General features: G+C 36.7%; 1 protein-coding gene across 3 annotated transcripts in view; it reads right to left on the bottom strand.

The window, feature by feature from the left end:
- Positions 1-12,475: 12,475 nt before the first annotated feature.
- ARID4A (AT-rich interaction domain 4A) overlaps positions 12,476-20,280 on the bottom strand; it is a 63,452-nt gene continuing 55,647 nt past the window's right edge. For all 3 annotated transcript variants that reach the window (XM_015543400.2, XM_007095239.3, XM_042989796.1), the window contains 3 exons: positions 16,993-17,199; positions 16,234-16,380; positions 12,476-12,709 (listed from right to left, as the gene is read on the bottom strand). In XM_015543400.2, the coding sequence (XP_015398886.2) occupies positions 12,606-12,709; positions 16,234-16,380; positions 16,993-17,199 (458 nt within the window). In that variant the 3' untranslated portion in view covers positions 12,476-12,605. The remainder of the gene's footprint in view (positions 12,710-16,233; positions 16,381-16,992; positions 17,200-20,280) is intronic.

The following is a 20,280-nucleotide window of genomic DNA, read 5'->3' as shown; positions in this document are numbered from 1 at the left end:
TCATTTTTATTGATAAGTAGTATTCCGTTTTATGGATATACTATAATTTGTTTAACCATTCATAACCAGTCAGCTATTGATGAACATTTGGATTGTTTCCAGGGTTTGGATATTACTGCTATAAATATTTGTATATAAGTCTTTATATGAACACATATTTCCTGTTCTCTTAAGTAGATGCCTACAGGTGAAATGGCTAGATCATACGGTAGGACTATGTTTAATTTTTAAAGAAACTGCCAAACATTTTTCCAAAATGGTTGTACCATTTTGCATTCCCACCAACAGCGTATGAGACTTTCAGTTACTTCATATCGTCGCCCACATTTGGTTGGCCAGCCTTATTAATTTTACCATTCTAGAGTGCTACCACACCAGAGTGTGGCACCACACCAGACTGCCCCATTTGTTGTAACTGATAAACCTACATTTACACATCATTGTCACCCAGAGTTTATAGTTTACGCTAGGGTACACGCTTGATGTACAAATGTATGTTTTGACAAATGTATAGTAATATGTATCCATCATCATGGTAACATGCAGAATAGTTTCACTGCCCTAAAAATCCTCTGTGCTCCACCTATCCATCCCTCCACCCCACTCCCCAGCCGGTGGCAACCACTGATCTTTTTACTGTATCGGTACTTTTACCTTTTCCAGGATATCATATACTTGGAATCATACAATGTGCAGCCTTTTCAGATTGACTTCTTTCACTTAGTAATATGCACTTACGCTTCCTTCATGTCTTTTCATGGCTGGATAGCTGACTTCTGTTAGTGCTAAATGATTCCCACTGTTTGGATATACCAAGGTTTTTCATTCACCCGCTGAAGGGCGTCTTGATTGCTTCCAAGTTTTGGCAATTATCAATCAAGCTGTTGTCAACAACTGTGTGCAGATTTTTCAGTTCCTTAGTTTTCACCTTCAGTAAATATACTAAGGAGCATGATTGCCAGATTATATGGTAACAGGTGTACTTTTATAAGGAATTAGAGGCAGCTAGACTGTCTTCCCAGGGGGCTGTTCCATTTTTGCATTCCCACCAGCAACAAATGAAAAGTTTCTGTTGTTTCACATTCTTGCCAGCATTTGCTATTGTCGGTGTTTTGGACGTTTGTATACTAATAGTGTAGATATATCTAATTGTTTTAATTTGCATTTCCCTGTTAACATATGATGTGGAGCATCTTTTCATGTGGTTATTAGCCATCTGTACTTCTTTTTTGTTTGTTGTGGACATCTGTACGTCTTTGGTGAAGTGTCTGTTAAGGTCTTTGGCCCATTTTAAAATCCAGTTGTTTTTCTTATTGTTGGATTGGAAGAGGGTTTTTTTGTTTATTTTGGATAATAGTCTGCTTTGATCTGAATGGTTGTGGACCCCTGAAATTCATGTTGTTAAAATTCTAGTCTCTAATGATGGTATTAGGAGGTGGGGGTTGGGAGAGGTGATTATATCATGAGATGGAACCTTCATGATTGAGATTAGTGCCCTCATAAAAGCGGCTCCACAGAGCAACCTAGCCTCCTTCACCCCAAAAGGCCCCCCCCCAACCATGCTGGCACCTTTACTGGACTTCCCAACCTCTAGATCTGTGAGATATAAATGTTTATAAGCCACCAAATTTATGGCATTTTTGTTATAGCAGCTCGAATGTACTAAAACAGTCCTTTGTCAGATACATCTTTTATAAATATTTTCTAGTTTGTGAGTTATCTCATTTTCTGTATGAACACTGTTTACATGTGCTTTATTGGCCATTCGTATTCTTTGATGAAGTGTATGTTCAAATCTTTAGTCTGTTTCTTTTAACTGCATTTTTAAACTTTATTTATTTATTTTGAGAGAGAGAGAAAGTGCACAGGCAGGGGAGGGGCAGAGAGAGAGAGAGAGAGAGAGAGAGAGAGAGAGAATGAATCCCAAGGAGGCTTCACGCTGCCAGTGCTGAACCAGACATGGGCCTCAAACTCCTAAACCATGAGATCATGACCTGAGCCAAAATCAAAGTCACATGCTTAACTGACTGAGCCACCCAGGCACCCCTTGCATTGTTTTTGTTTTTTAATTTTTTAATGTTTAAATTTATTTTATTTTTGAGAGAGAGACAGAGTACAAATGGGAGGGGCAGAGAGGGAGACACAAAATCTGAAGCAGGCTTCAGGCTCTGAGCTGTCAACACAGAACCCGATGTGGGGCGTGAACTCACTAACCACAAGATCATGACCTGAGTCAAAGTTGGACGCTCAACTGACTGGGCCACCTAGGTGCCCCTGCATTGTTTTTTTAATTGTTGAGTTTGAGAGTTTTTTATCTATATACTCTGGATACAAGTCCTTTATCTGATATATGCTTTGCAAATATTTTCTCCCAGGCTATTTCTTGTCTTTATTCCTTTAACAGTCTCTTTTAAAGAGCCATAGTTTTTCATTTTGATGAAGTGCATTTATCAATTTGTTCCATTTATGGATTATGCTTTTGATATTGTATCTAAGAAATCTTTTGTCAAACCCAACTAGGCATAAGGTGACAAAGATCTTCTCCTATTTTCTTTTAAACGTTTATGGTTTGGGGCACCTAGGTGGCTCAGTCAGTTGAGTATCCATCTCATAAATTCAGCTCAGGTCATGGATCCCCAGTGTCATGGGATCCAGCCCTGCATCAGGCTCCACACTGGAGCATGGAGCCTTCTTAAGATTCTCTCTCCCTCTCTCAAAAAAAACCCAAAAAGTTTATAGTTTTAGGTTTTGTGATCATTTGGAATTATTGTATATGGTGTGAGGTACGGTTCCAAGTTATTTTTTGTTGTTATTGTGTATATGGTCTTCCAGTTGTTCCAGCACCATTTTCTTTAGAAGACTATCCTTTTTTTCATTATATTGTCCTCGTGCCTTTATCAAAAACCAGTTGTCCATATATATGGGGACTTATTTCTGAACTCTATTCTGTTTCATTGTTCTATTTGTTCAAAATGCTGTTCTTAATGCTGTTTGGCTCATAATAATTCTTGAAACCAGGTACTGTTAAGCCTCCAACTTAATATTAAGAGTTGTTTTGGCTATTTTGGGTCCTTTGCATTTCCATACACATTTTATAATTAGTCTGTCAATTTCTACCAAAATAATAATAATAATAATAAAAACCCTGGGATTTTGATTGTGATTGTATTAAATTTGAAAAGCAAAGAAAATCTTAACATTAAGTTTTATGATTATGAGCAAGGTGCATCTCCTTATTTACTTAGACTTTCTTTGTTTGGCCTTAGCAATATTTTGTAGTTTTCAGTGTTAGAGGTCTTTCCCATCCTTTGTCAGATTTATCCCAACATATTTCATATTTTTGATGCAATTATAAGTGGAATTTTAAAAATTTTAATTTCTCTTTATTGCTAGTACATAAAAATGATTGATTTTTGTATATTGATCTTGAATACTGCAATCTTGCTAAACTCACCAGTTTAGATGTCTATGATCTTTTTTGTTTGTTTGTTTGTTTGTTTTTTCTTTTGCCTGAATGCTCTGGCTAGAAGCTTCAATACAGTGTTGAATAGAAATAGTGAAGAGTGGACATCCCTGTTTTATTCCTAATCTTAGAGAAAAGAATTCAGTATTTCCTCATTAAGTATGTTATTAACTGTAGGTTTTTCCTTCATTGGGTTGAGGAAATTCTCTTCTGTTTGCTGAGTTTTTTTTCAGGAATACATGTTGGATTTTGTCAGATTTTTTTCTCTATCTTACGGTTTTTTGTTTCAGTTTAATATGGTGAATTATGTTGATTTTTGAATATTAAACCAACCCTGCATTCTTGGGATAAACTCCACTTGACCCATGTTTCCTTTTAATAAGTTGTTGGATTTTACTTGCTAAAATTTTTAGAATTTTTGCGTATGTATTCATGAATGGTACTGGCCTTTAGTTTTCTTTTCTTGCAATGTCTTTGTCTGGTTTTGGTGTCAAAGTCATACTGGCCTCATTGTGTGGGTTAGAAGATTCCCTCTTCTTCAATTTTTGGAGGAGTTTAAGTAGAATTAGTATTATGTCTTCCTTAAACATTTGGTAGTATTATGTCTTTCCTTAAACTTAAAAGTGAAGATAGCTGGACCTAGGGTTTTCTTTGTGGGAAGGTTTTTTTATTTGTTTTGAGAGAGAGAGGGCAGGCTCAAGTGAGCAAGGGGCAGAGAGACAGAGAGAGAGAATCCCACGAGGGACAGAGAGAGAGAGAAGGAGAGAGAGAGAGAGAGAAGCAGGGTTCACCTGGGGCTCATGTTTTACACGAAGTGGGGCTCGAGCTCACTCAGTGTGGGACTGGAACTCATGACCTGTGAGATCATGACCTGAGCTCATGTCAGATACTTAACGACTGAGCCACCCAGGCACCCTGTGGGAAGGTTTTTAACTTCAATTCCATTTCATTCATAAATATAGGATCTAAGTTGGTGAATTCATTTGGCATAAAGATGTTTGTGATAATTCCCTTTTTATTCCTTTAATAGGTATAGGTACAATAGGTAGTGATGTCATCCCTCTCATTCCTGATATTGGTAATTTGTGTCTTTTCTGTTTCCTAATCAGTCTGGCTAGAGGTTTGTCAATTTTATTGATCATCTCAAAGAACTAGATAGTTGTCTTTTGAAATCTGTTACTGTCAAATTGCATCTATTCTAAAATTCTCCACTAGAGCAGTACATATACTGAAAGCACTTTATTGATATTTGTTGAACCAATTAATGAAAAAAAAAAAAAGAACCACTGATTTCTGCATGTAAAGTCATCTTAATACTACCACATTCTTTTAGATACCAGCCATTCCCTTGTCTCTTACTTATGTCAGTACCTTAGTACGGATAAGATATAACTGAGCAGTATCTCGAGGCTAGGTTAAATGCTTTGAGGATATATATGACCCAAGAGAGGGCTAAAGGGAAATGAAGCCGGCAGCTAGCATCAAGGAGGGAGGGAATCTTGAGACAATAAAGAAGCTGAAGACAGTGAATCAGAGAAAGTGTGATAAAACTGCATGTCAGGAATCTTGGGATATTTAACTAGCAACTTAGGATGAAAGAGTATACATTCTAACAAGAAATGATAGTCACATAACATGTAATCCAAGAATGATTACCCAAAGTCATTACAGTAAAAGTTTCAACTTAATAGCATCAGTTTCAAAAAGGTATTGAGAAATGCTCAGATGTTAGAGGAAAAGGGGTACATAAATTGGCTTAGGTAAATTATGAAAAATAGGGTTTCTGTTTATACTCCCCATTTAATATATTGGGCTGGAGGGTACCTGGGTGGCTTAATTGGTTAAGTGTCCAACTCTTGATTGATCTCATGGTCATGGTCTCATGGTTCATGAATTTGATTCCCGCATTCAGCTCTGTGCTGACAGTGTGGAACCTGCTTGGGATTCTCTCTCTCTTCCCCTCCCTCTGCTCCTCCCCCACTCACGTGTGTGCATAGGCACATATGCACGCTCTGTCAAAATAAATATATAAACTAAAAAAAAAAGAACTCTGGTTAAAGGAACCAGGAAAAGGTCATGACACACATACCTAGATAGGAAAAAGAAATCTCTCATTGCTTTCACCAGGCTAAAAACAAAACAACACTGACCTGTCTAGTCTCTGTACTAGCTAACCATAGTGACCTTGGGTTTACATGTCCCCTATATATTTGTTTTAGACATTGTTGGGGTTTTTTTGTCCAAACTGCACACACTTAAAATGCACTTCTATTAATTTTCACATATATATGTATATATGTGTGTGTGTGTGTGTGTGTGTATATATATATACACACACACCCATGAAACCATCACCACAACCAAATTAGTGAACGCATCCATAACGCCCAAAAGTTTACTTGGGCCTCTTTGTAATCCCTTACTCCTACCCTATCCACTATACATTCCTTACCAGTTTCCCAGGAAACCACTGATTTGCTTTCTATCACTATAATGTATTTTCTCAGATTTTATATAAATGGAATTATAAAGTATGTGTACTCTTTTGTCTGGCTTAAATTTCACTCAGCATAGTTATATTATCTGTTTTGTTGCCTATACATCAGTTTGTTCCTTTTTATTGCTGGGCTGTATTCCACTTTATGGATATGCAACAATTTATCCATTCATTAATTGATGGACATTTGGGTTGTTTCAAGTCTTTGCACCTACTATGTGTGCACATGCTTTCATTTCTCTTAGCTGAGTATCAACAGGTGGTTGACTGGGTCATAAGTTTAACTTTTTAAGAAATTGCCAAAATTTTTCCAAAGTACCTGTACCATTTTGTGTTCTCACCAGTAGGGTGTGAGAATTCTAGTTCCTCCACATTGTCTCCAACTCTTTCATGGAAGACAATTTGGCAATATCTGTTGAGATTAAAGCTGCACAAATACTTTGCTCCAGTGATTCCACTCGAGGAATTTATCCTATAGGTATTCTCACACATGTGTGAAAGGACATATATATAAGGCTGTTAGCTACAGCATTGTATTAAAAATTAGAACAGAGCAAAATGTCCATCATTATGGGTCCAGATAATAAATTGTGGTATGTTGGTATCTGTGTGTTGCTGTAAAAATAATCAGGAAAGCATAGTTGTTTTTGGAAGGATAACTGATAACACCGGTTGCCTCTGGGAAGGGGAAAGTAAGGCCAAAGGTAGGAGATTGTCACATAGTCTGGTGTCCTATTTTGAACCATCTGGATGTATTACCTACTCAAGCAATAGATTTAAAACTTTTTAAATGCCTCTGAAACTAAAGCAGTTATTAAAAACAATTTTAGAATCTAAACCTTTCCACTTTAGAGATAAGAAATCTGACACTTGGCAGTGGTCAAGTGATTTGCCATGTTCAAATAGTTAGCTCAGTTATAAATGAGTACTGATAAGTCCTATTAAGGAGAATCCCACACCCCATAAGTTCTCATTTTAGTCATTTAAAACGATGATGTCTTTGTTAAAAGTGCAACCATGATACCCAGGGAGCAGAAGCTTAAGACACTAACGTAATGGAACAAATACCGACTGGGGAACCAGAAATGGGCGGGGTTCCTAATTCTGCTATTTATTATTCCCTGGTTTCTTTGTAGTATTCAATTAATTAGCCATAATTTATTATTTATGTTTTATTAACATTTATTTATTTTTTGAGAGACAGAGCGTGAGCGGGGAGGGGCAGAGAGAGGGAGTCACAGACTTCAAAGCAGGCTCCAGGCTCTGAGCTGTCAGCACAGAGCCTGACACGGGCTCAAACTCGCAAATCGCAAGATCATGACCTGAGCCGAAGTTGGATGCTTAACTGACTGAGCCACCCAGGCGCCCTGAGTTAGCCATAATTTTTTTTATCCATTCTTCTGTTAATGGACATTTAAGATGTTTGGTCAGCACAAACCATTCTGCAAAGAATAGTCTAACATAAATCTCTTGGAGCATACACCGTAGATTTTCTCTAGAATATATGGAACTGTTTGGTCAAGGGGGTGTTCCCCTCATCTTTACAAATCCAAAATAGATGTATTAATTTACACCTGCACACACTACATGGGAGTTCCTATTTCTTTAAATACTTTCTAATGCTTGAGGTTGCAAGACATTAAAAAATCTGTGTGACATCATTAATCACTAAGGAGATGCAAATTAAAAAAAAAAAAAGACGCAATGAAATATCACTATACACCTATTAGATGGCAAAACAAAAAACCCCAAATGAATATATCTAATGCTGACAAGGATGTAGTGCAACTGAATTCTTGTGTATCACTGCTGGGAATGCAGAATTGTAGAGTGCACATACAATCCAGCAACCTTACTTCTAGGTGTTTCCCCAAGGGAATTGAAAACCTATGTCCATGCAAAAACCTGTATGTGTATACTACTAGTGGCTTTATTCATAATTATTAAGTGCCTTAGAAAGTTTTAAATTTCAATGGATTTAGATTTAGTTTCGGTTTTTGAGAGCAGGTTTGGATCGGGACCCAAGAGAATTTCTGAGAGCAGTTACCACTTGGTGGGAAAACTGCCCCATCAAAGGAAAACCACCAGTAAAGCCTGAGTGTGTTCACAACTGTTTTGTCAAAGCTTAGCTATTATAGGGGCAGTCTTGGAGATAATGGCTACATCAAGGAAATGGTTTAATTCTCAGAATCCCTCATGGACTGCCGAGGCACATTCATCCTTTGAAACCAAGAGAAACTTCAGAGTTTGCTATCCTCCATAAAAAGGTTCGGGGACTGAGAAAAGGTTCTCTAGAGGATAAATATGTCTTGGGATATAGTGAAAAAGAAATTACTTGCAGGATTTGCAGATAAAATATAGGATGCCCAGTTAAATTTCAATTTCAGGTAAGTAACAACTTTTACATAGGGCATACTTACACTAAAAAATTATCTGTTGTTGGTCTGAAATTCAAACTTAGCTGTGTGTCCTGTGTTTTTATTTGCTAAATCTGGCAACCTAAACTGGTGAGACTCTTGAACCACATGGTCTTATTTAATGTAACTTAGCGTTGAGAAGAAATCTAATTACTTGTGTGGAATAATCATTTATTTATGTGGAAGTTTTAAGCTTGTCGCAGAACTTTTCAAAATGAATTCTGATGATACAGATCACAAAATGAAGATAATTTCATAATTTTGTTAACTTCAAATTCTAAAATTATAAACACTGCCCTTCTTACTCTGTTTAAAAAGATATAATGGGTCTAATATGAATATATAAAAAAGTTGTTTGTGCTTAACAAGAAAAAACATCATTTGGTTTTGTAACAAAATGTAAAGACCTACAAAAAAAAATGTCTCCTGTGTGAAAACACCAAGCATATGTTAGAAATTCTGCATTAGTATAGACTCCATTGTAAGAGTCCTTCAACCTTCACTAATGATGAATGCCATCACATACCGTTGTCTTCCTGTAATGGGATAAAAATCTGTGTGTAACCATGTGGAGTAATGGAAGAGGGAAGAAGACACAAGAAGGAAAAAAATTCCATCAGTTTAAGAATATTTTGAGTTGAGAATTAGATGGTTTAACACGTCTACCCTGTTCAAATGATATTTTCACATTATTCCCTTGTGAAAAGAACCACAAAGACAACTTATAGATGTCTGACTTGTACATAAAAATCACTGGTAGAAAACAGAAACAATAGCAACTCAAAAGTAATTTTTTTCAACTTAAGTAAACATAGTTTTTGACCATCTTACCGTGTATTGGATGCTGGATCAGGCATTTTGTGGGATACGAGTATGACTAGGTACTTAAGGAACTAAACATCTGGTAGGGTAGAAAGATGCATGCATAAGTAAACACAATACAAGGCAAGTTGTCAACTAAAATAATAGGTTGAAAATGCAATCAGAGCATAAAAGGCAGTGATATTCTGGTGGTGGTAAGTCAGCAAAAACTTCATTGAAAAGTGGCTCTTGAGATGGCTCTGGACAAGTAGGGACAGAGTGGTGGGGAGAACAGAGAGCAGGAAGAGGCAGAGCTGGGCAGGTGCATGGTTTGGGTTTAAAGCAGCAAAACTGCTTTGAATACATGATGTGGGAGGAGTTATTTATAAAATGAATGTCTCTGCGTGACCTGGCTCCTGCCTCTCTCGACTCAAGTGTTTTTGCCCTGGCTCATTACCCCCTTGCCCCATGCACATGGAGCGCTTTACTCTCCCAACCTGCATCCCTAGCCAATTCATTATCCTCACTGAGGGTTTTACTGTTGCTTTCTCTGTAAAGCTTTCTCTGACCACCTTTACCTTCAAACTAGTTGGGCTCCTATATCGTATATCATGGCACCCCATACCTTAATATGTTTGTCACACGTATAGTTAAGAAATAAACATCTATCTCATTAGATTATACATTGCCTAAAGACAAGGACCTTTTTCTGTCTTGTTCACTGTTTTAACTTCTGGGCCTCGGCACAGTCCCTGGCACACAGAAGATACCTGACAAATTGTTGATGAATGAATTATGGTAATACGTTTTATGTGTGGTTGAATATAGCTTCAAATGCTTTCACAGTGTTGACAGTTCTGTTAAATTACAGGGGTTATAAGAAAGTTATATTTTAGAATTTGTAAGAAAGATATATAAGCAAATCAATAGCTTAACCCATATGGATTTCTATAACTTAAAGCAATTTCATAGAAGACAGAGTGTGTGTGTGTGTGTGTGTGTGTGTGTGTGTGCGCGCTATATACCAAAGTTCAAACATGTTTTTTTAGTGAAGGGCAGGAAAACTAGAAATACAACAAACAATAAAGGCACACAACGGAATACTGAAATAAACCTCGATAATCTTCAAATAACTTTGGAGACAGCACCTTCTATTTTAAAGAGTATCTTTATACTTTTTTAGTCACATGCAAGTGCTATCCTAAATTTAGCTAAATTCAAAATATGCCTCATATTTGAATTTAATAGTCAATATTCATTTACTTTCAGAATCCTCTCCAGCTTCAAAATAGAAGGATTTTAATAGTGTCCGTATACCCATTGAATGAATATATAATTGTGCTCTCTGCAGCAAAGTCCCAATACTTCATTACTAGATTTATATTGATTAGAAGGGATGGCATTCAAGCTGGTAACCAGTTATCTCATTTACTGAATCGTTAGTGAAGGAAATCATTAAAATATCCAACGTATGAATCTACGGTTGCCTCCAAGTTCCAACTAGATTTGAATGACACACTTTTTTCATTTTTATAATTAAGTACTAGAAACATTTTATTGTAAAGACTGATGAATATATCGAATATGCTTTGTTTTATAAAGTCTGATTTTCCAACTGTAAGATACTGGCACTTGGGAAAAAAACAATCACTTAAATGAAAACTAAAAATATAAAGCCTATGTTTAAAACATGGCCTTTATTAATACTGCCCACTGAGCTCCATTTTTATTTTACATTGAAATACTTCTGCTTTGCAAAGAAAAGACAGGAAAGTGCATTTTACAAGAGTACTTTTTTTCTTTTTAATTCTCTGCGAAAATGGAAGGAATCTGAATCACAAGTTCACAATGTGGTAAAATGAAATTAAGAAACAATGATTTCAGTAATGCTATGCCATCACTAGTGTTTGGCTCTGACTTTGTTCTTGTAAATCAGATCCTGATACACAGTCTAGAGCATCTAGGTTATTACTCTACAGCATATTAAACACAGAAAAGGAGGTTTAAAAAAAACCCCTTTCAATGTACAAACATGAATTTAAAAACTGATTTTAAAAAATCACCTTTTTACATAATGTATATGGCAAAAATGCTTTAAATACATGATTTTGGAAGAATTATTTACAAAATGTATCAGTCTGTGGAACAATTCACAGACAAAGCATACATAGTTGCTTTACTTAGTTGTTGCATCTCAACTTTGGGAGATAAGAAATTTATTCGGCAGTATAGCAAACATAAAAACTATGACAAAGTATTGTAAGGGCAACCAAAAATTTGATCCTCGAAACAGTTTAAATACTAGGACTGCCAAAGTTTCTAAACGAGGACATACTTTAATGATGCAGATGCCCATTTAGAGTCCGTGCTGTCTGAAGGACGGAGACGCGCTCCCTTCAGCGCGGGCAGAGCTGCTGGATGCAACCTCCTGTGAAAGGGACAGCTGAGAGCTATTGTCATCCAAAGAGTGAATTAACCTAGAATTTTCTTTTTTTCCATTTTATTAATATTTTAAAAAATACATAAAAATACAACATCCAATGTCTGAATAAATATATTTAACAAGTTGCAAGATAATACCTTATTTTACACAAAATTTTCAGCTTTAGAAATCTTGTTAAATAACTTCATTGTTGTTATATATTTCATTTTTGTCTTTTTGTAACAAAATAAAAACTCTGAAATTACATAGAAAAAAGACAAAATATTTTTGTCAAGGGATAAGATAGTCCACTGAAAACTTATTCACAATTCCACTGTAAACATTAATAAACATTAAAATATTTGCATAATTGTGTGCTCAAAAATCCTATAAAAAGTGGAAGACTTATTACAACTGTAGTTTTCAGTCAACTACACTTCCTTTCACAATTTATTTTGTCCCATTTACACCTTTAAACCTGGGCACACTGCTGAACATATACTTTGGCAGTTCTAAATAGCAAGTGCTTCCACAAAAATAAAAAAACAACAGCAACAATAATTAAAAAAAAACACAACATAAACCCCCTACTCACCAAGTGTTCAAATACATCTTAGTGAAAGTGCAGCAGTCACTATTCAGCTGGATAATATTTTGATGTTTATCATGTGCACTTGCTTGTCTATGATTTCTATAACGTTTGAAAGCTTTATTATACAAATTCAAATTTGCTAAGTGCCCTTTTTCTATCTTCACAAAAAATGAAAAATTAGGAAAAATTATGACAAATATGGCAGGCTGCCTAACCTTCAGTTATTAATCAGCTTATTGTTTGCAACAGAAAAGAAAAGAAAAGAGAGGGAATAGATACAATCCAGCCTGGAAAAGTATACAGGATATACTTAGCAATGTCAAACCAGTTGAGTGCTTTCTGTGGTTGTATTTCAGGGTTTTGGGATTTATGTCCATGGCAGCAAACTGCTGGGAAGGCAGAGAAAGCGTTCATCACCTGCATTCTACAGCAAGCACATTTTGTGGGGGAGATGATGACGATGGGCTCATTCCAGTGTCTGACGAAGCAGATGACATGGAGGCTCCTGCATGAGACACTGCGGAAGCCAAACAACTACATTAGACCCAAAACGATCAAAGATACCTAGCCACTGGCAAATTAGAAATATATTTACCATTCATTTCAACCAGTCCCCTTAAATGGTGCTAAAGGAATAACATCTCACAGAACTTCCTGTAACCAGCTAACCACTGGCTTCCTATCCTTATCCTGCCCGACAGACCTAATGGACACGACATTCCCACAGGCGACAGTAGTTATCTAGGTCAGGTATCAGAATCATAAGCATCGGGATGGAAGTGTAGTTGTGTGATTAGAAAAAAGTCTTCACGTGACTTTAACGTAACTCTCTAGGAGGAAATAACACAGGTTAAGGGTCACCACTCTGTGCATTTGGTACTTTGCCATTTTTTTATGTACTTTATCTTCTCTTTCTTGGCAACCCTTTCCTATCTCCTGCCAATCTGCCTAATTGTTCCTAAATAAGAATTTAGGAAAATTAAAAATTAAAATTAAAAATTTTTGTTTAAGTAGATCTCTCTCAGTGTATACATGTACTATCACTGTGACATGTAACTTGTTATTATAAATTCTAATATGCCAGAAGTCACTCAATGTCTCACTTTAATAACTCACTTCACACTAAAAAAAAACTAAGAAAACAAAAAAGGGAAGACTGTAATGAAAGAATCTTTTTTTAGTTGTGTGAAACTCCTATCACCTTTAGGAAATTTAAAGCAGGTCAGCTCTGAAGAAATTTCAATTTGTTAATTTGCTTTTCTTTTTGTGTTTAGAAGTTCTGTAAAGACTGCCTGCTATTTACAGTCTTTAAAGAAAAGGACAAACGTGGAAACCCTGATCTCCTTCCATTAGCTCCGTCTTACTTCTAGGAGTAAAGATTGCTGGACTTGGACTGGATTCAAGACCACATATAATACAACTCATCTTCTCAGAAATACATCCCCGGAGTCTCTGCATTGGCAGAAAACTCTCAATATGGGCAAGCCTGTCGGGTAATTTACCTTTTTGTAAGAGACCACCTTCCCAAAGCCCTCCCCTCGTGTACATCCTACTTCTGGAATAGTTGGCTCTCTAAGCCTGCTCTGCAGTGGTCATTCTATAGCTTTCACTCATCACCTTGGTATTTGCCTGTTTTCCTAGGTAGGATTCCTTGTTTGCTGGATCTCATGTTGTCTTCTTAGCTTTCTAGTTTCTAGTTTGGCTTCTAGTTTCTAGTGCTACCATTGAGAAATCTGACACGAGAAACCTGATGCTGTTCTGAGACCCTTTTTTTAGATATTTTATTTTAATTTTATTTATTTGAGAGAGCACACGCACGAACACAGGGGAGGGGCAGAAGGAGAGAGAGAGAGAGAGCCAGAGGGAGAGACCATCTTAAGCAGGCTCCATGCTCAGCACAGAGCCCAACTTGGGACTCGATCCCACCATGTCACAATCATGACCTGAGCGGAAATCAAGAGTGGGTCACTCAACCAACTGAGCCACCCAGGTGCCCCTAGATATGCCTTTATATGATAAAATTTTAGGATCTTCTTGTTACACATAGGATTCTGAAATTTCACAATGTGCTTTGGTGTGATTTTTCTCCCCCATTCTTTAGAGAGATTACAGTGAATTATTTCAATCTCCTAATTCATATCCTTTATTTCTGGAAATTTTTCTTATAATAGTTCTTTGATGACAGTGTCCTATGTTTACTCAGTGCTTTTTCTAGGAATTCTGTGATTCAGAAGGTGTATCTCTTGGCCAGATCCTATACTTCTCTTAGTTCTTTTCTCCTATTGTCTTTTTGACCATCTACTGGAATTTCTTTAGCTTTGCTCTCTCTTCTATTATTACATTTTTTAAATTCCTATCATATTTTTAATTTTTGAGAGATCCTTCTTGGTCCCTGAATTGTATTACTAGTATCATATTTTCGTTTCAAGACTGCAATACCTTTCCTGCGTCTGTGTCTAGCTATAGTTTGATGTTCTGGATGGGACATTGTTTTTTCCAAGGTCCTTTTTTTACTCTCATTTTCTACTTTGGTTTCTACCTTTATGTAGAAGCCTTCCTATCTGTTCTCGTGGCTTCCATATTTAAAAGGAGGATATCAAAAAGCCAACTGGAAGCTGTGCACAAGTATGCAGAGCTTTTCAGTGATGGGCAGTATACATGTACTGATTGGCAAGGATCTTGCTTTTTGGTTCAGGAACCTCCAAATGTTGGTATCTGTGTTAGTCATTCCTCTTGGGTTGAGCAGCTTCTCCAGAGGAATTCTTCAGCCTCCACCCAAGAATGAGCATAAGCTTAGTTGTCAGCTTTCAGGAAGCCAAAAGGATAAGAGTTACAGTTGGAAAAGGGATAGGAATCTCATCATTCAGTATTGTATACTTCTGCTCAAGCTCCTTATTTCTGGTTTTGCACTTAACCCTCACCTTCAGCTAAGACTGGTGTACCTGAAGTCTACAAGCCTATTCATTCCCCTCTCCCTCCAATAAGTTAATTTCTTATTTTTCTGCTAAAGCTGCAGAAAAGGGTAGTTTGTTTCACAGCATGGGACGAAAGAATCCAATTTCTCCTTCCACTTTCAACCAATCATTTTTAATCTCACATATATCCCTGCTTTCTGGGGTGATATGATATAGACTGGCTTGCTTCTTGTTTTGTCCTAATGCAAGGATAAACAAGCTTAGGTTTTTGCACTCTGCTAGGACAGTTACAGCTGTCTGTCTGCTTCTCAGCTTGTAAGAGTTAAGCTGTTGATATGTCTTGTCTACTGTGGTCTGCTGCCCCCTTATCTTGTTCTTGTGGGTAAAGGGCTTTTCTTTACTCTTATTTTATAGTGGGGCTTGGGGATGGATCTGATGTGAATATACCAATGTTTAGCTATAATTCTGTGCAGTTTTAAGGTATAGGCCAGGCATTACTCTCTCTCCAAGATTAATCCAAACTAATCTCTCCTCCCACCAAGTAGTATCACTCTTGGGGCCCTCCTCACACACTCTCCCACTAGAAGTTAAGATCTTTTGAGATCAAGGTCCGTATTTCATTCATCTCTGTACTTACCACCTGGAAGAGGGCCTAGCACATAGTGTGTATGCATTAATGTTGTTGAGCTGAACTGTTTCAATGAATGTTGTTGAGCTGCTTAGGAAATAATTTATGATCCCAACAAAATAATCTCTTTGAAGATAAGATCACATGTCCTTTAATTTTGGTGAACCTCATAATAACAGATATAGTGCCTGTTAATAGGTAGCCAATAAATGTATGTTGAGCAAAGACTGAATTTCAGAGGGAGTAACTCTTCTTAAGAACCCATCACATTTACTAAAATCACACATTTTGTAAAACAGTTCATAGTCCTTTTCAAGAATCTCATCCTGATTAATTCAGTTGTTGACTCACTCATTTCAACAATAGCACAAAGACAGCATAAGGAATCTAAAAACAACAATGTGTACTATATATATTCAAAGACTAACCTAAATCTTCAAAAATGATAGGATATATATATTTGAAAAATAGAAGGAAGAAAAATTACAATCAAATTACCTTCTCTGTCTTTCTTTTTTAATCTTTTTCTCCTCCTGTCTATGGTTGCCACTTCGGATTTCAAAGACATGTAATATTTTCTTATTTCTTGTAATTTTTCTTGGAGAAAAGAGATTCTCTCTGTACTGTTCATATTATCTAATTCATCTAAAAGGGAAAAAAAGTTAATTTGGTTTAAAAAAATTACTTAAAAGAATATGGCAGTTCCATCAAAACTCCAACTTATAAATCCTCAAAAGCTTTAATTTATGAAAACTTTTACATATTAATAGCTAAATAAGGCTCTATAAACAAGTATGACACTAATTACATTCATGAGTAAGATTTCTGCATATAACTCAAATTTCTTGTACTAAATGTATATTACTTAATGATGTATTACTTAAATGATCAGCAAATAACAAGAAAACATCAACACACAGCAACTGTGATCTATAATTATATTTATCTAAATTGTTTCTTTGTATAGATGGTTTTTTCATTTATTAGTTATTTGCAATTACCAATACTAGAAAGGGTATTTCAGTTTCAATGATATATACAAATCACCATCTTATTTTGTAACTGGAGATCTTTCAGGTTAGTATTTATCAGGTTAGTATCATGAAAAGATACAGATTTATATTTAAGTGGTAATTACTGATAAGGCAACATTTGGAAACCTACATAAATGAATTTGGTAATCATTCTTTCTCATTTTGACATTTTAAGGTAAGTACCACTTTACAATATACATTCAGGTTTTCTAAAGCTTCTTACTGAGTTGAAAGCTCCATTTATATGTTCTAGGGGATGAATTTGGATGTTTATCCCTGTGTTTATCTTTTTCTCCATCTTTGATGTGAGGGGAAATCCTTGCAGGAGATCGTGCAAGCTTCTGTGGCTTAGACACACTAAGATGCTTTACTGGTGTACATTTACTTGAATTGTCCAGGACAGGAAGATCTTCACTATCACTGCTTTGTCCTATAATAAGAAAAAATGGATTCAGAGATTATAAATGATAAAAATCTCAAATATCAAAATGCAGCAGACCCAGCAATTGCATTTTTGTAATATCCTACAGAAATAAGTGTACAAATGCACAAATTTCTTTTTTTAATGTGTATTTATTTTTGAGAAAAATAAAGAGCGTGAGCGGGGGAGGGGCAGAGAGAGAGGGAGACACAGAAACCGAAGCAGGCTCCAGGCTCTGAGGTGTCAGCACAGAGCCCAACGCAGGGCCTGAACCCACGAACCGTGAGATCATGACCTGAGCCAAAGTCTGGTGCTTAACCGACTGAGCCACCCAGGTGCCCCACAAACGCACAAATTTCTTAATAGCAAAGAAATGGGCATCTAAATGCCCACCAGTAGGAAAATGGTTAAAAATTATACACGGCTGATCACTGAACAACGTCGGGGTTAGAGGCACCGACCCCCACGCAGTCAAAAATCTACAATTACTTTTGACCCCTCCAAAACCTATTTACTAATAATAGCATGCTGTTGGCCAGAAGCCTTACTGATAACAAAGTTGAGTAACACACACTGGTATGTTATATACAACATTATATACTGTACTCTTATAACAAATTAATCTACAGAAAAAAAGTTAGAAAATCACAAGGAAAATACATTTACAGTAGTGTAAAAAATCTGTTTATAAGTGGACCTGCACAATTTAAACTTGTGTTGTTCAAGGGTCAAATATACTACTGAATACTTTGCTAAAGCGGTTAAAAAGAATTAGCTAAAGTTTATAAGAACAAAAATGGCAAAATATCCAATATATATTATTAAATGAAAACTCAAAGTTATGAAACAATATGTGTAGTATTGCCCCATTTATGTTTAAAACCAAAAACAACCCAAACTGCATAACTGAAGGACAGAAACACCTGATGTATACACATCCTTTAACATATATATGTTTGCATACATATGAATTGCATAATTGTTTGCAATTCTATCCCTCCTCACCAAATTTGTACTTAGAGATGCTTTTGCTCTTCACTTCATCATAAATTAGAATTGTTTCCTTCCTCCCCCCCCCCCCCCATCTTCTATATCCTACTTCCACCCTACTCTCTCTCAAAAGCCAACCTTGCCTTCTGACAAGGCAAGGTTGAGGGTTACCCACTCAATTTCCCAGCCTCTCCTCTATCTGTATCTGTCTTTATTGACTTTTTTTTTTGGGGGGGGGGGGGTCAAAAAGAGAGTGTTTCTGAAGACTACTCTCTTCAGCTGTACTCTTAAAACCATCCACTCCCAGCTCCCCTGGAATATCTCAACATCAATTATCCATCTTCTTTTAGCTTCAACTTCTTTTCCCAGAGTCTACCAACATGCTTATATCTTTCCCACTCTTAGAGGAGGGAAAAAGAAAACTTCCCCTTTTAGCTGGCACCTCTTTCCTTCTCTTTTAAAGTAAAATTTCTTGAAAGAAACTTTGTTATCCTGATTTCCACATCTTCTAATCACATTCCTGTGCTCTTGTTAGGGTCCCAACATTTACAACTCAACAAATCCAATCAATGTATTTAATCTTATTGCATATCCAATAGCATTTGAAACTTTTTTATTCAAACCCACCGGCATTTACTGATTTGCATTTGTCTCAGATCAGTGCCCATACAGATATCTCACATAATTCTGTTGGTCCTTTTTCTCTTTTTACATCTCTTCCACAGGAATCGCATCTTCTTACAATCCCTTTACACAACCATCTTCTAAAAACAGACTCTTCGAAGCTCCTATTTCCCTAATACTGGGTATCTCTAACCCAACATTCCCTGAATTACTTACTCTTCCAACAGCCTGCTGCTACTCCTCTATCCCATGTGTCCATTAGCCAGTCCCTCATATGTAACTAATAATGACTGAGTCCTAATGATTTCACTTCCCATCTCTTTAGTTCATTTCTTCTTGCCAAAGATTAAGCCAGATATTCTTTCCCAAAAGTAAAACTGATGATCTCCTTTCTTCCTTTTTAATCCTTTTTACTTTTTATTTTGAGACAATCTTCAAACTTAGAAAAAAGCTGTAAGAACAGTTACCAAAAAATGTTTTTCTGACCCATTTGAAGGTTAAGTTGCCCTGCCACACTTGAGTATTTGGTGTTTATTTCTTATAAACAAGAGCATTCTCCTCGTGTTATCTGCAAACTGGTCCCCAACTTAGCAGTTTATATGTCATATTTCTGAGTGTTGGAATCTGGGAGCAGCTTGGTTGAGTGATCTGGTTCAGGTAATTCTTGTGATGTGGCAGTCAAGCTTTTAGCTGAGGCTGTGGTCTCTGTAGACTTGACTAGAGCTGAAGGATATGCTTCCAAGACGGTTCACTCGCATGGCTACTACTGGCGGGAGGCCTCAGTTCCTTGCTGGCTGTTGGCAGGATAAGCTCAGTTCCTCACCATGTGGACCTCTCTATACCTGCTGTGCCGTCATGACTTGTCAGCCAACCTTCCCCAGAGCAAGTGATCCAAGGGAGAGCAAGGAGGAATCTGGAGTGCCTTTCATGACCTGTTCTCTGAAGTCCTACTCTATCACTTCATTTGTTAGAAGTGAGTCACTAAATTCAGCCCACATGCAAGGGAAGGGAATCAGGCTTTGCCTCTTGAAGAGGGGACTATCAGTAAATTTGTAGATCTGTTTTTAAAACCACCACACTCTTATAGAACCACAATACAACCATCAAAATCATGAAATGAACACAAATCTATTTTCATCATCCAATCTTCCTATCCCATACAAGTTTCTCTACTTGACCTGGTAATGTCTTTTGTAACAATAGGATCCAGGTGAGAATTATATGCTGCACTTAATTGTCATGTCTCCTAAGTCTCCTTTCATCTGGAACAGTTCCTCTTTGACTTTCATGACCTTGACAATTTCTCAAATTGCAGACCAGTTATTTTACAGAATACCCTTCAGTTTGAATTTGTTGATGGTTCCTCATGATTACATTCAGGTTATGCATCTTTGACAGGAATGTCACAGAGGTGCAGCTGTGTTCTTCTTGTATCCTGCCAGGTAGTACATGATTTCCTCTTGTCCCATTACTGGT

Source organism: Panthera tigris, chromosome B3 (genome assembly GCF_018350195.1).
Source record: "Panthera tigris isolate Pti1 chromosome B3, P.tigris_Pti1_mat1.1, whole genome shotgun sequence".
NCBI lineage: Eukaryota > Metazoa > Chordata > Mammalia > Carnivora > Felidae > Panthera > Panthera tigris.
This window is presented reverse-complemented; position numbering and strand designations above follow the sequence as displayed.